Source organism: Triturus cristatus, chromosome 10, assembly GCF_964204655.1.
Source record: "Triturus cristatus chromosome 10, aTriCri1.1, whole genome shotgun sequence".
NCBI lineage: Eukaryota > Metazoa > Chordata > Amphibia > Caudata > Salamandridae > Triturus > Triturus cristatus.
The window spans coordinates 1,240,693,280-1,240,707,630 of NC_140593.1; the positions used below are offsets into that span (position 1 = coordinate 1,240,693,280).

Here is a 14,351-nt window from a genome sequence, read left to right on the forward strand (position 1 = left end):
CTCAACAGAAGGGCTTTGTAGTGTCTGCGAGTTAGAAATGATGGAACCTTTTTGGCTTCTGATGGATTCCATAGAATTGTGACGTAAGTGTTAGCGCGCAATGCATTGAAGGCTGGCTTAGAATGTTGGGTTCGCAGTTACACGCAGACAAATGAAAACATGTAAAACTAACCTCTGGGTGTGGCATAATCATTGCCGGCTACCCTGGCTGGGGAAGTTGCTTGCCACCAAGTCTTGTGGCCAAAGCGAAAAACCTTGGAATCCGGTCTGACAAGGAGCTGCATCTGGGGATGTCCGGTAAACCCAGTTCCATCTGCACTTTACAAAGATATTTCAATCCCCCAACATCTGTGAGGCTTGTTTGTGGGGGTGGGGTCCCCCCAGTGTCGGCTGCACCAATGTTTGTAAACTGTGGCTCCCCCCTGGGACGACAAGAAAAGCGAAGGGTCCACCCGGCATGGATGCTAATTGTGAGCTACACCCATTGACCAGGTCTTCGAAGCTCATAGATAACCACATCTGCTCCCTGTTGCTCGACAGATCACGATAAAAGGTCTACGCCTTGCTCACCGAGCTTTTTATCATCTTGGGAGTATTTTCATGGTTGACAGATAAGTAATATCTTTTAGGAAATAAATAACTCAGATTTCTTACATTTAATCTCCAACATGACAATTGACAACTACAATTTAAGTTCTTGCTAACAAAATTCTAATTTTTTATTAAAATGTCTATCCTGGTCTGTAGAACCCCATAGAAATGCAAACAAATTTGCCCAAATTACTGTTTGAGCAGAAAACTGCTTAAAAGATATTACTATGTGTGAAATCCAGGAACGTATAAATGGCATTAAATATTGGACAACTTCCTCACCAGATGTGATTCTTCTATAGTGGGTTCTAGTGTTTTACCGGCTAAATCGCCTTCTTTGCCCCATAAAACCCCTGAGTGTCGCCTCCGCATCTTTCTGTGATGCTTTTATCACAGATATTCCCAGACCTGATAGAGAATGCCTGGAGCAGGAAAACCAAAGGCCCACGTCATGTGCTAGTCAAACCCTATGATGGGATCTTACATGTTGGCTTCCAAATGTTCTAAATCTATCAGATTCTCATCTATTCCTAAATCTTTAAATACATTCTTCATTCATGTCAGGCGCCTGAAAGGATGTGTGCCGACTGCCGACTGAAAGGATGTGTGCCGACTGCAAGGATGTGTGCCGACTGCCGACTGAAAGGATGTGTGCCGACTGCGGAGGCGCCTGAAAGGATGTGTGCCAACTGCGGAGGCGCCTGAAAGGATGTGTGCCGACTGCGGAGGCGCCTGAAAGGATGTGTGCTGACTGCGGAGGCGCCTGAAAGGATGTGTGCCGACTGCGGAGGCGCCTGAAAGGATGTGTGCCGACTGCGGAGGCGCCTGAAAGGATGTGTGCCGACTGCGGAGGCGCCTGAAAGGATGTGTGCCGACTGAGGAGGCGCCTGAAAGGATGTGTGCCAACTGAGGAGGCGCCTGAAAGGATGTGTGCCGACTGCGGAGGCGCCTGAAAGGATGTGTGCCGACTGAGGAGGCGCCTGAAAGGATGTGTGCCGACTGAGGAGGCGCCTGAAAGGATGTGTGCCGACTGCAGAGGCGCCTGAAAGGATGTGTGCCGACTGCAGAGGCGCCTGAAAGGATGTGTGCCGACTGCGGAGGCGCCTGAAAGGATGTGTGCCGACTGAGGAGGCGCCTGAAAGGATGTGTGCCGACTGCGGAGGCGCCTGAAAGGATGTGTGCCGACTGTGGAGGCGCCTGAAAGGATGTGTGCCGACTGCGGAGGCGCCTGAAAGGATGTGTGCCGACTGCGGAGGTGCCTGAAAGGATGTGTGCCAACTGAGGAGGCGCCTGAAAGGATGTGTGCCGACTGTGGAGGCGCCTGAAAGGATGTGTGCCAACTGCGGAGGCGCCTGAAAGGATGTGTGCCAACTGAGGAGGCGCCTGAAAGGATGTGTGCCGACTGTGGAGGCACCTGAAAGGATGTGTGTCAACTGCGGAGGCGCCTGAAAGGATGTGTGCCGACTGGGAAGGCACCTGAAAGGATGAGTGCCGACTGAGGACACCAACTGGTGTCAGGGGCCCTCCCTGAGCAAGTCTCTTGATGCACCGAAGGGGTTTGATCCCGCTGGACCCGGAGGAAGCTTGATATTCATGATCTGAAGCGGGCGGGTGAGGCCGGTCCTGAAGGGTGGAGCTCCCCAACCCCTGTCTGTCAGTCTGAGAGGTGCACAGTAGAGTGCATTGGCATAGAGCGCAGTGGTGTATAGTGAACTGTTGCAGAGTACAGTGGCATAGAGTGCATTGGCATAGAGTGCAGTGGTGTATAGTGCAGTGTTGTAGAATACAGTGGCATAGAGTGCATTGGCATAGAGTGCAGTGGTATACAGTGCAGTGTTGCAGAGTACAGTGGCACAGATTGGAGTGGCATAGGATGGAGGGGTGCAGAGTAGAATGGAGTGGCATAGACTAGAGGGGTGCAGAGTAGAGTGGAGTGGCATAGACTGGAGGGGTGCAGAGTAGAGTGGAGTGGCATAGAGTGCAGTGGTGTATAGTGTAGTGTTGCAGAATACAGTGGCATAGAGTGCATTGGCATAGAGTGCAGTGGTGTATAGTGCAGTGTTGCAGAATACAGTGGCATAGAGTGCATTGGCATAGAGTGCAGTGGTGTATAGTGCAGTGTTGCAGAGTACAGTGGCATAGAGTGCATTGGCATAGAGTGCAGGGGTATACAGTGCAGTGTTGCAGAATACAGTGGCACAGAGTGGAGTGGCATAGGATGGAGGGGTGCAGAGTAGAGTGAAGTGGCATAGACTGGAGGGGTGCGGAGTAGAGTGGAGTGGCATAGACCGGAGGGGTGCAGAGTAAAGTGGAGTGGCATAGAGTGCAGTGGTGTACAGTGCAGTGTTGCAGAGTACAGTGGCATAGAGTGCATTGGCATAGAGTGCAGGGGTATACAGTGCAGTGTTGCAGAATACAGTGGCACAGAGTGGAGTGGCATAGGATGGAGGGGTGCAGAGTAGCGTGGAGTGGCATAGACTGGAGTGGTGTAGAGTTCAGTTTCAGAGTGCTGAGGTGCACAGTAGATTAGAGTGGCATAGAGTGGATTGTTGTAGAGTGTAGTAGCGTAGCGTGTAGTGGTCTACAGTGCTTTGGTGTCGAGTACAGTAGAGTGGTGAGGAGTAGAGTGCAGTGGCATAAAGTGCAGTGGTGCAGAGTAGAGTGGCACAGAGTAGAGTGGCGTAGAGTGGATTGCCGTAGAGTGTAGTGGTGTAGAGTGCATTGGTGTAGAGTGCGTAGAGTGGCATTGAATAGAGTGGTGCAGAGTAGAGTGCAGTGGCATAAAGTGCAATGGCGCGGAGTAGAGTTGCTCAGAGTAGAGTGGCGTAGAGTGGATTGTCGTAGAGTGTAGTAGTGTAGCGTGTAGTGGTCTAGAGTGCTTTGGCGTCGAGTACAGTAGAGTGGCGAGGAGTAGAGTGCAGTGGCATAAAGTGCAGAGGTGCAGAGTAGAGTGGCACAGAGTAGAGTGGCGTAGAGTGGATTGCCGTAGAGTGTAGTTGCGTAGAGGGCATTGGTGTAGAGTGCGTAGAGTGGCATTGAATAGAGTGGTGCAGAGTAGAGTACAGTGGCAAAAAGGGCAGTGGCGCAGAGTAGAGTGGCACAGAGTAGAGTGGCGTAGAGTGGATTGCCGTAGAGTGCATTGGTGTAGAGTGCATTGGTGTAGAGTGCGTAGAGTGGCATTGAGTAGAGTGGGGCAGAGTAGAGTACAGTGGCATAAAGTGCAGTGGCACAGAGTAGAGTGGCGTAGAGTGGATTGCTGTAGAGTGCATTGGTGTAGAGTGCATTGGTGTAGAGTGCGTAGAGTGGCATTAAGTAGAGTGGTGCAGAGTAGAGTACAGTGGCATAAAGTGCAGCAGTGCATAGTTCAGTGGTGGGGAGTGCAGTGTTGCAGAGTAGAGTGTGGTAGAGTGCAGTGGTATAAAGTGGAGTGGTGCAGAGTAGAGTGGCACAGAGTAGAGTGGCGTAGAGTGGATTGACGTAGAGTGTAGTTGCGTAGAGTGCATTGGTGTAGAGTGCGTAGAGTGGCATTGAGTAGAGTGGTGCAGAGTAGAGTGCAGTGGCATAAAGTGCAGTGGCACAGAGTAGAGTGGCGTAGAGTGCATTGGTGTAGAGTGCATTGGTGTAGAGTGCGTAGACTGGCATTGTGTAGAGTGGGGCAGAGTAGAGTACAGTGGCATAAAGTGCAGCAGTGCATAGTTCAGTGGTGGGGAGTGCAGTGTTGCAGAGCAGAGTGTGGTAGAGTGCAGTGGTGTGGAATAGAGTTGCATAGAGTGCATTGGTGTAGAGAGCTGTGCAGTAGAGTAGAATGGTGCACAGTAAAGTGGCGTAGAGAGCACTGGCGTAACGAAACTTGATGGGGGCCCCCTGCAAGCAGGGCCAGCTTTACTACTGGTGGCGCCCTATGCGACAATGTTTGTTGGCGCCCCCCCACCAATGAGCACCTCGCCACGGATTCCCTCACTACCACCATTTGACAGTGCCACCCTCAAGTCTTCATAACCACTGTCTCTTAGATTCATTTAGTTTTATAGCACCGCTCATACCACTTGAAGGTGTCAGAACACTTTACATCACACATACATTGCACAGAGACAATCATACGTGTGTAAATCAGTGGATAGGAAATGTTACATAACACAGATGCCTACAAGGTGTAGGAGTCGCATGTCATCCATACCGGTAAGCAGTATAGTTTAAGAGTCCTTGGTCTGGAAAAGCACAAATTCAGGACATATGTTCAAGGAAGCGGAGGAGCGACGCCTCTCAGTAACGCAAGGCTGCACCATATTTACAAGGATATGTTGCAGCCTTGCATTTCCCCCTGCGCTGGTGCTAGACTTAGCAGAGCAGCGTCAGCGCAGACACCCGTGCATCATAGTGCAAGGCTGTCTGCGTGCAGCAGAAAGATTGTTTATGTACAGTACGGCCCCCCTTCCTGTACATAAACAATCTTCAAGTGCCATTTAGTCACTTTTATGTGAGCTGCTTAATGCAGCACACATGGGAGTCACAGAATGGCATTGTTTTTTAAAGATTACACAGATTTTTGCTTTTTCCGTGTGTGCTGCACAAGGCAGCACACATGGAAAAAGAAAAAAACGAGGAGAAATAATGCACTTGTCCCTGTTTCGCAAATTGAAGACCAGCTTTTCTTTGGCGCGTCCTCCTGTTCATGCTGCCCCTGTAAATAGGGGGCAGCGTCAAAGGCAACGGGCGCTGCCGTGGGGGAGTCGCCGGATGAACCAGCCATTGATGCTGTTTTTTTGTTTTGTTTCTTTGCCGATCACTATCGCTATTACGGACTGCTTTGATCTCCTACTTTGGACCTTTTGAATTACGATTACAGAGCAGACGCTGGCCGATTCCAGCCGCACCAACAGATGCCTTATCGATTTGACGTACTTTTTCAATCTTCAACTGATTTTGGTTGTCTATCCTGTGGCGGCGTTAACCTGAAAGCAGCGTCTCATGGATTGCTGATCCGACTACCATCAGATTTACTTATTTTACTCGATTACGGATTGAAGTGTCCTTTATCTCTCATCAGGAGCCCATGTGAAATTTACAAGCTGTTTGGACACGGCGTCGGGCGTATTGCGGAATAACGAGCGCTGGCACATTGAATATAAATACGATGTGACTAGGATCTTGCCAATCCATAACAATTTTTTCGCCCTGAGGAAGCTCCCCGTGTGGGAGCGAAACACGTTGGCTGACAACTTGAATGGAATGTTCTTAACGTAAATTGATTTCTAATAAAGTAGTGACTTTTTTCATCTACTCTGGCCTATTGGACTTTGTGAGCTGCGCACCCCCATTTGGTTTAATAACTTCTTGATCTGGAGCACAGTAACCCCACTCAACGGCTGGCGTAGGAATTGTTTGCACAGCATTTCTACACTTAGGAACTGGTGTGAGGTGCGGCATCGAGGGTCCGCTGTTGCTGTTACTTTCCTGTTTTTTTGGGCCTTGAGAGAGGTATCCAGGTGTGCCCTGTGTCTGCCTGCGTCACCCTTCATGCGAGGGCCTTGAGAGGGGTGTACAGGGGGGCCCTGTGTCTGCGTCACCCTCCATGCGAGGGCCTTGAGAGGGGTGTACAGGGGGGCCCTGTGTCTGCGTCACCCTCCATGCGAGGGCCTTGAGAGGGGTGTACAGGGGGGCCCTGTGTCTGCGTCACTCTCCATGCGAGGTCCTTGAGAGGGGTGTCCAGGTGTGCTCTGTGTCTGCGTCACTCTCCATGTGAGGGCCTTGAGAGGGGTGTACAGGGGGGCCCTGTGTCTGCGTCACTCTCCATGCGAGGTCCTTGAGAGGGGTGTCCAGGTGTGCTCTGTCTCTGCGTCACTCTCCATGCGAGGTCCTTGAGAGGGGTGTCCAGGTGTGCTCTGTGTCTGCGTCACCCTCCATGCAAGGTCCTTGAGAGGGGTGTACATGTGTGCCCTGTGTCTGCATGCGTCACCCTCCATGCGAGGGTCTTGAGAGGGGTGTCCAGGTGTGTCCTTTGTCTGCCCGCGTCACTCTCCATGCGAGGGCTTTGAGAGGGGTGTACAGGGGGGCCCTGTGTCTGCCTGCGTCACCCTCCATGCGAGGGCCTTGAGAGGGGTGTACAGGGGGGCCCTGTGTCTGCGTCACTCTCCATGCGAGGTCCTTGAGAGGGGTGTCCAGGTGTGCTCTGTGTCTGCGTCACTCTCCATGTGAGGGCCTTGAGAGGGGTGTACATGTGTGCCCTGTGTCTGCCCGCGTCACTCTCCATGCGAGGGCTTTGAGAGGGGTATACATGTGTGCCCTGTGTCTGTCTGTGTCACCCTCCATGCGAGGGCCTTGAGAGGGGTGTCCAGGTGTGCCCTGTGTCTGCCTGCGTCACTCTCCAAGTGAGAGCCTTGAGAGGGGTGTATATGTGTGTCCTGTGTCTGCCTGCGTCACCCTCCATGCGAGGGCCTTGAGAGGGGTGTACAGGGGTGCCCTGTGTCTGCCTGCGTCACTCTCCATGCGAGGGCCTTGAGAGGGGTGAACAGGTGTGCCCTGTGTCTGCGTCACTCTCCATGTGGGGGCCTTGAGAGGGGTGTACAGGTGTGCCCTGTGTCTGCGTCACTCTCCATGCGAGGGCCTTGAGAGGGGTGTACAGGCGTGCCCTGTGTCTGCGTCACTCTCCATGCGAGGGCCTTGAGAGAGGTATCCAGGTGTGCCCTGTGTCTGCCTGCGTCACCCTCCATGCGAGGGCCTTGAGAGGGGTGTTGTTAGACGGACCGGGAGGGTCGGCCGAGGACAAGGGGAGAGGTCTCCGGGGAGAGCCGTCTCCAGCGATCGTACAGACGAGTAACTTCCCCCCCACAGATGTACACCACACAAGGATAAGGTTTAACGTTCTTTATAAGCGATCTCTTAGGTACGATGGAATGGTACAAGGAGGTCTGGACTCAGGGGTCCCCTCGATTCTAGTCTCTTGGTTGGGAAAGGGGGTAGCGGGACAGTCTTGTTACCAATCTGGTAGATGCGATGATATGATGAATAGCTCACAATCCTCGTGCTCGGTGTTCTAGATGGACGGGCCGCGGCAGCGCCAGCAGGTCCCGGTGAAGGTGGTCGTTACAACGGTCCGCGGCAGCGCCAGCAGGACCCGACGAAGGTGGTAGTCACAACGGTCCGCGGCAGCGCCAGCAGGTCCCGACGAGGATGGAGGATGCAGAAGGCCGCGGCAGCGCCAGCAGGCAGGACGGTAGTTCACAAGGCAGGGCTACGGCAGCGCCGGTAGTCCGTCAAGGATGAGTTCTTCACGGTGTCTCTCGACTCCAGGATGCAACTCCCTTCCTGTTCTGGAGCTGCCCCAGTTATAGGTCTGGCGCCCTTTGATGTCCGGACCCTCGCACTTGGAGGTCGGGAGGTCCGGGATGAGGGAGTCCAGACACCCAGCAGGGGGGTGGAGCCAGCGCCCGGGGGAGCTGGGGGGGCGATCGGCACTTGGCGGGGAGAGCCATCGACAGTTCTTTCTCCCATCGACCTGCCAAGTGGTCCGTTCACCTCCTGGGTGGATGGTGGTGCCGGGATGTCGGGGCCTGGCCAGGCCCAGGGTTAGGGTCGAGCTGAGGCCACGCGGCCTCGTGGGGCAGTGTCAAAGATGGCGGCCAGGCCGGGCGAGTGAGCCGGTAGTGGTTCGGCCCCATGATACAGAGATGTCCGGGGGCAGGAGTCCCGTCTGGAGACGGGGTGCGGGTTGTTTCTGTGGGTAACACCTGGAGGGCCGGGGCTCGGGCCCTGTCCTGCGGGGAGGGAGCAAGCCCTTCATGTGGCCTGTCCAACAGGTGTACAGGGGGGCCCTGTGTCTGCGTCACTCTCCATGTGGGGGCCTTGAGAGGGATGTACTGGTGTGCCCTGTGTCTGCCTCACTCTCCATGCAAGGGCCTTGAGAGAGGTGTCCATGTGTGCCCTGTGTCTGCCTGCGACACCCTCCATGCGAGGGCCTTGAGAGGGGTGTACAGGGGGGCCCTGTGTCTGCGTCACTCTCCATGCGAGGTCCTTGAGAGGGGTGTCCAGGTGTGCTCTGTGTCTGCGTCACTCTCCATGTGAGGGCCTTGAGAGGGGTGTACATGTGTGCCCTGTGTCTGCCCGCGTCACTCTCCATGCGAGGGCTTTGAGAGGGGTATACATTTGTGCCCTGTGTCTGTCTGTGTCACCCTCCATGCGAGGTCCTTGAGAGGGGTGTCCAGGTGTGCTCTGTGTCTGCGTCACTCTCCATGTGAGGACCTTGAGAGGGGTGTACAGGTGTGCTCTGTGTCTGCGTCACTCTCCATGTGAGGACCTTGAGAGGGGGGTCCATGTGTGCCCTGTGTCTGCGGCACTCTCCATGCGAGGGCCTTGAGAGGGGTGTACAGGTGTGCTCTGTGTCTGCGTCACTCTCCATGTGAGGACCTTGAGAGGGGGGTCCATGTGTGCCTTGTGTCTGCCTGCGTCACTCTCCAAGTGAGGGCCTTGAGAGGGGTGTATATGTGTGCCCTGTGTCTGCCTGCGTCACTCTGCATGCGAGGTCCTTGAGAGGGGTGTCCAGGTGTGCTCTGCGTCTGCGTCACTCTCCATGGAAGGGCCTTGGGTCCCAGTATTCTCGCGCCGGACTCAGACCGGGTTTGAAGGTGTGTAAGCCTTGCTCTGCATTATGTGTGTCATTTCAGCCGTCACCATGGCAACAGGCCAGGGGACCAGAATCACGACTGAAGACGAGATGGGGAGGAAGAGGACATGAAACGCAGCGCCCTCGCAATGTAGGTCAGAGACTCGTGACGTCACGCAACAGCTGGCAGTGACGCTGTTCGGTCCTGCGGTGAAACTACGGGTCCTCGGCAGTGTCAACCAGCGCGCAGGGGAAGACTTTCAAGGCAAGATTCATCCACGTGATGACATCAACTATTCACCGGAAGTATGCTAACACGTGATGGATGGATGCTTAAATGACTCTCTCCACTGGTAATGACTCAGGAGCGCGTCCCAGTCCGTTGCTACCACTGGCCCCAGGGGATATGCGGACAGGTTCAAGACTGATTTGTTTATGGCCGGGTCCAAACTGAGGTGGAAGGTGTGCAGAATAACATCGGACTGGGATGCGCCCGAGCAATGAACCAGTGGCTCCGATTAGCTCAAGCAATCCAGCCATCACCCTTTTTTGTAAACATCAACTATTTACCGACGTGTTTCAGTCAAACATTACATTTCTGTAAGACTGCATCAGGGAGAGATTAAAATATAGCATCTCTATAGCTCATGCTCTCAAAAGCATTTTTCTAAAATTCCTAATACGGGTGATATTTATCTGTGGGGGCTCACTGACGTCACTGCCAGGCCCCAGGATACACATCACTTGCTTGGACCCAGCAGTTTACCAACTTTACTCACCCACTGCAGCAGCTTAATGAATCCTTTCGGCTCCTTCACCACCCGGAACTGGCCAACGGCCACAAGCTGAAGAGAGACAGAGAGACAGAGTCAGATAAAAACAACAACCACCTGGAATAAGTCACCTGCTAAGACAGCACAGAGGGTACATGCGCCTGCGCCAGAGATGTAGCACAGTGGGTGCATGCGTCTGCCCCAGAGACCCAGCACAGTGGGTACATGTGTTTAGCACAATGGGTACATGAGCCTGCCCCAGAGACCCAGCACAGTGGGTACATGAGCCTGCCCCAGAGACCCAGCACAGTGGGTACATGTGCCTGCCCCAGAGACCCAGCACAGTGGGTACATGTGCCTGCCCCAGAGACCCAGCACAGTGGGTACATGTGCCTAGCACAGTGGGTACATGTGCCTGCCCCAGAGACCCAGCACAGTGGGTACATGTGCCTGCCCCAGAGACCCAGTACAGTGGGTACATGTGCCTGCCCCAGAGACCCAGCACAGTGGGTACATGTGCCTGCCCCAGAGATCTAGCACAGTGGGTACATGTGCCTGCCCCAGAGACCCAGCACAGTGGGTCATGCCCAACTTGAAGGTCTTAGGTGTGCGTTTCCCTCCTCTTTCTTGCTCTCCAGTTCTCCTTACTTCACTGTCCTGTACCCTTCCCTTTCAGCCTCTCTCCTCAGCCCTCCCTGACTTCTTTCTTCCTCAGCCCCGCCCTCTCTTTCAGCCTTGCTTTTTTGCTGCCCTCTCTAGCCATGCTCTCTCTCACTCCAGCCCTTCTCTCTTCCTCCCCTCTGGCCTGCTCATTTCTATCTCCAGATATCCTCCTCTCTCTTCCCCAGCCCCACCTGCGCCTCCTCCACCTTAGCCAGGGGCCCCAGCAAAGCAGATGGCTCAGTTCTTGACCATAAAATCCGCATCTTGATCTGTTTCAGATGCGTCTAAGAGGCGCGAGCCACGCAGCTTCTCAGACTATCACCATAGTAACAAGAAAGTGATGCTGAATTCAAGGGTCACTGAAAAAAAGCGCTGTGATGCGGGCAGTGTAGGCCATGTTATAGCGCTTTTGTGTGTTAGGAGGGGCAGGACAATGAACTTAACATGGGGGGGAAAGAGACTCGGCGTCAGCTCAGCATCCTGTGGTTCTGAGCTTTCAGTGACTTTCAGCCGTGCTGAACAGCAGACGTGCTGCAGACAAGGCTGTAGTGTAGGGGTGTGACCTGTAGACGTGCTGCAGACAAGGCTGTAGCGTAGGGGTGTGACTTGTAGACGTGCTGCAGACAAGGCTGTAGCGTAGGGGTGTGACTTGCAGACGTGCTGCAGACAAGGCTGTAGCGTAGGGGTGTGACTTGCAGACGTGCTGCAGACAAGGCTGTAGCGTAGGGGTGTTACTTGCAGACGTGCTGCAGACAAGGCTGTAGCGTAGGGGTGTGTCTTGCAGACGTGCTGCAGACAAGGCTGTAGCGTAGGGGTGTGACTTGCAGACGTGCTGCAGACAAGGCTGTAGCGTAGGGGTGTGACTTGTAGACGTGCTGCAGACAAGGCTGTAGTGTATTGGTGTGACCTGCAGACGTGCTGCAGACAAGGCTGTAGCGTAGGGGTGTGACCTGCAGACGTGCTGCATACAAGGCTGTAGCGTAGGGGTGTGACTTGCAGACGTGCTGCAGACAAGGCTGTAGCGTAGGGGTGTTACTTGCAGACGTGCTGCAGACAAGGCTGTAGCGTAGGGGTGTGACTTGCAGACGTGCTGCAGACAAGGCTGTAGCGTAGGGGTGTGACTTGTAGACGTGCTGCAGACAAGGCTGTAGTGTATTGGTGTGACCTGCAGACGTGCTGCATACAAGGCTGTAGCGTAGGGGTGTGACTTGCAGACGTGCTGCAGACAAGGCTGTAGCGTAGGGGTGTTACTTGCAGACGTGCTGCAGACAAGGCTGTAGTGTAGGGGTGTGACTTGCAGACGTGCTGCAGACAAGGCTGTAGTGTAGGGGTGTGACTTGCAGACGTGCTGCAGACAAGGCTGTAGTGTAGGGGTGTGACTTGCAGACGTGCTGCATACAAGGCTGTAGCGTAGGGGTGTGACTTGCAGACGTGCTGCAGACAAGGCTGTAGCGTAGGGGTGTTACTTGCAGACGTGCTGCAGACAAGGCTGTAGTGTAGGGGTGTGACTTGCAGACGTGCTGCAGACAAGGCTGTAGTGTATTGGTGTGACCTGCAGACGTGCTGCATACAAGGCTGTAGCGTAGGGGTGTGACTTGCAGACGTGCTGCAGACAAGGCTGTAGCGTAGGGGTGTTACTTGCAGACGTGCTGCAGACAAGGCTGTAGCGTAGGGGTGTGACTTGTAGACGTGCTGCAGACAAGGCTGTAGTGTATTGGTGTGACCTGCAGACGTGCTGCATATAAGGCTGTAGCGTAGGGGTGTGACTTGCAGACGTGCTGCAGACAAGGCTGTAGCGTAGGGGTGTTACTTGCAGACGTGCTGCAGACAAGGCTGTAGCGTAGGGGTGTGACTTGCAGACGTGCTGCAGACAAGGCTGTAGTGTATGGGTGTGACCTGCAGACGTGCTGCATACAAGGCTGTAGCGTAGGGGGTGTGACTTGCAGACGTGCTGCAGACAAGGCTGTAGCGTAGGGGTGTGATCTGTAGACGTGCTGCAGACAAGGCTGTAGCGTAGGGGTGTTACTTGCAGACGTGCTGCAGGCAAGGCTGTAGCGTAGGGGTGTGACCTGCAGACGTGCTGCAGACAAGGCTGTAGCGTAGGGGTGTGACCTGCAGATGTGCTGCAGACAAGGCTGTAGCGTAGGGGTGTGACCTGCAGACGTGCTGCAGACAAGGCTGTAGCGTAGGGGTGTGACTTGCAGACGTGCTGCAGACAAGGCTGTAGCGTAGGGGTGTGACCTGCAGACGTGCTGCAGACAAGGCTGTAGCGTAGTGGTGTGACCTGCAGACGTGCTGCAGACAAGGCTGTAGCGTAGGGGTGTGACCTGCAGACGTGCTGCAGACAAGGCTGTAGCGTAGGGGTGTGACCTGCAGACGTGCTGCAGACAAGGCTGTAGCGTAGGGGTGTGACTTGCAGACGCGCTGCAGACAAGGCTGTAGCGTAGGGGTGTGACTTGCAGACGTGCTGCAGACAAGGCTGTAGCGTAGGGGTGTGACCTGCAGACGTGCTGCAGACAAGGCTGTAGCGAAGGGGTGTGACCTGCAGACGTGCTGTAGACAAGGCTGTAGCGTAGGGGTGTGACTTGCAGACGTGCTGCAGACACGGCTGTAGGGTAGGGGTGTGACTTGCACGTGACAAGGCTGTAGTGTAGGGGTGTGACTTGCAGACATGCTGCAGACAAGGCTGTAGTGTAGGGGTGTGACCTGTAGACGTGCTGCAGACAAGGCTGTAGCGTAGGGGTGTGTCTTGCAGACGTGCTGCAGACAAGGCTGTAGCGTAGGGGTGTGACCTGCAGACGTGCTGCAGACAAGGCTGTAGCGTAGGGGTGTGACCTGCAGACGTGCTGCAGACACGGCTGTAGGGTAGGGGTGTGACTTGCAGACGTGCTGCAGACAAGGCTGCAGTGTAGGGGTGTGACTTGCAGACGTGCTGCAGACAAGGCTGTAGCGTAGGGGTGTGACTTGCAGACGTGCTGCAGACAAGGCTGTAGCGTAGGGGTGTGACCTGCAGACGTGCTGCAGACAAGGCTGTAGCGAAGGGGTGTGACCTGCAGACGTGCTGCAGACAAGGCTGTAGCGTAGGGGTGTGACTTGCAGACGTGCTGCAGACACGGCTGTAGGGTAGGGGTGTGACTTGCACGTGACAAGGCTGTAGTGTAGGGGTGTGACTTGCAGACATGCTGCAGACAAGGCTGTAGTGTAGGGGTGTGACCTGTAGACGTGCTGCAGACAAGGCTGTAGCGTAGGGGTGTGTCTTGCAGACGTGCTGCAGACAAGGCTGTAGCGTAGGGGTGTGACCTGCAGACGTGCTGCAGACAAGGCTGTAGCGTAGGGGTGTGACTTGCAGACGTGCTGCAGACACGGCTGTAGGGTAGGGGTGTGACTTGCAGACGTGCTGCAGACAAGGCTACAGTGTAGGGGTGTGACTTGCAGACGTGCTGCAGACAAGGCTGTAGCGAAGGGGTGTCCGCAGGTAAGAAAGTGTCGTGCAACATAGATTCAAGCTTTAGAAATGGACCCACGACCAACCGAGCGGCTATCCGGCTCTAGAGCAGCAGGCAACAGCCAGACTCCCCCGAGGACGAGCCAGGCCGTCACCCGGCAAGTCAGGGGTCCAAAAAGAACCAAAAGAACAATAGGACATTTGAAAAAAAAATATGAGGTAGAGCAAAGCGAACAATCATTGGCAATTGCAAACAAAAGTAGCCCATACAACATCACCC

The 14,351-nt window shown here is 54.6% G+C and overlaps 1 protein-coding gene across 1 annotated transcript in view; it reads right to left on the reverse strand.

Annotated features, from left to right (window-relative positions):
• SYP (synaptophysin) overlaps positions 1-14,351 on the reverse strand; it is a 169,676-nt gene that overhangs the window by 107,843 nt on the left and 47,482 nt on the right. The window contains exon 2 of the mRNA XM_085629884.1: positions 9,970-10,035. Within this exon, the coding sequence (XP_085486010.1) occupies positions 9,970-10,035 (66 nt within the window). The remainder of the gene's footprint in view (positions 1-9,969; positions 10,036-14,351) is intronic.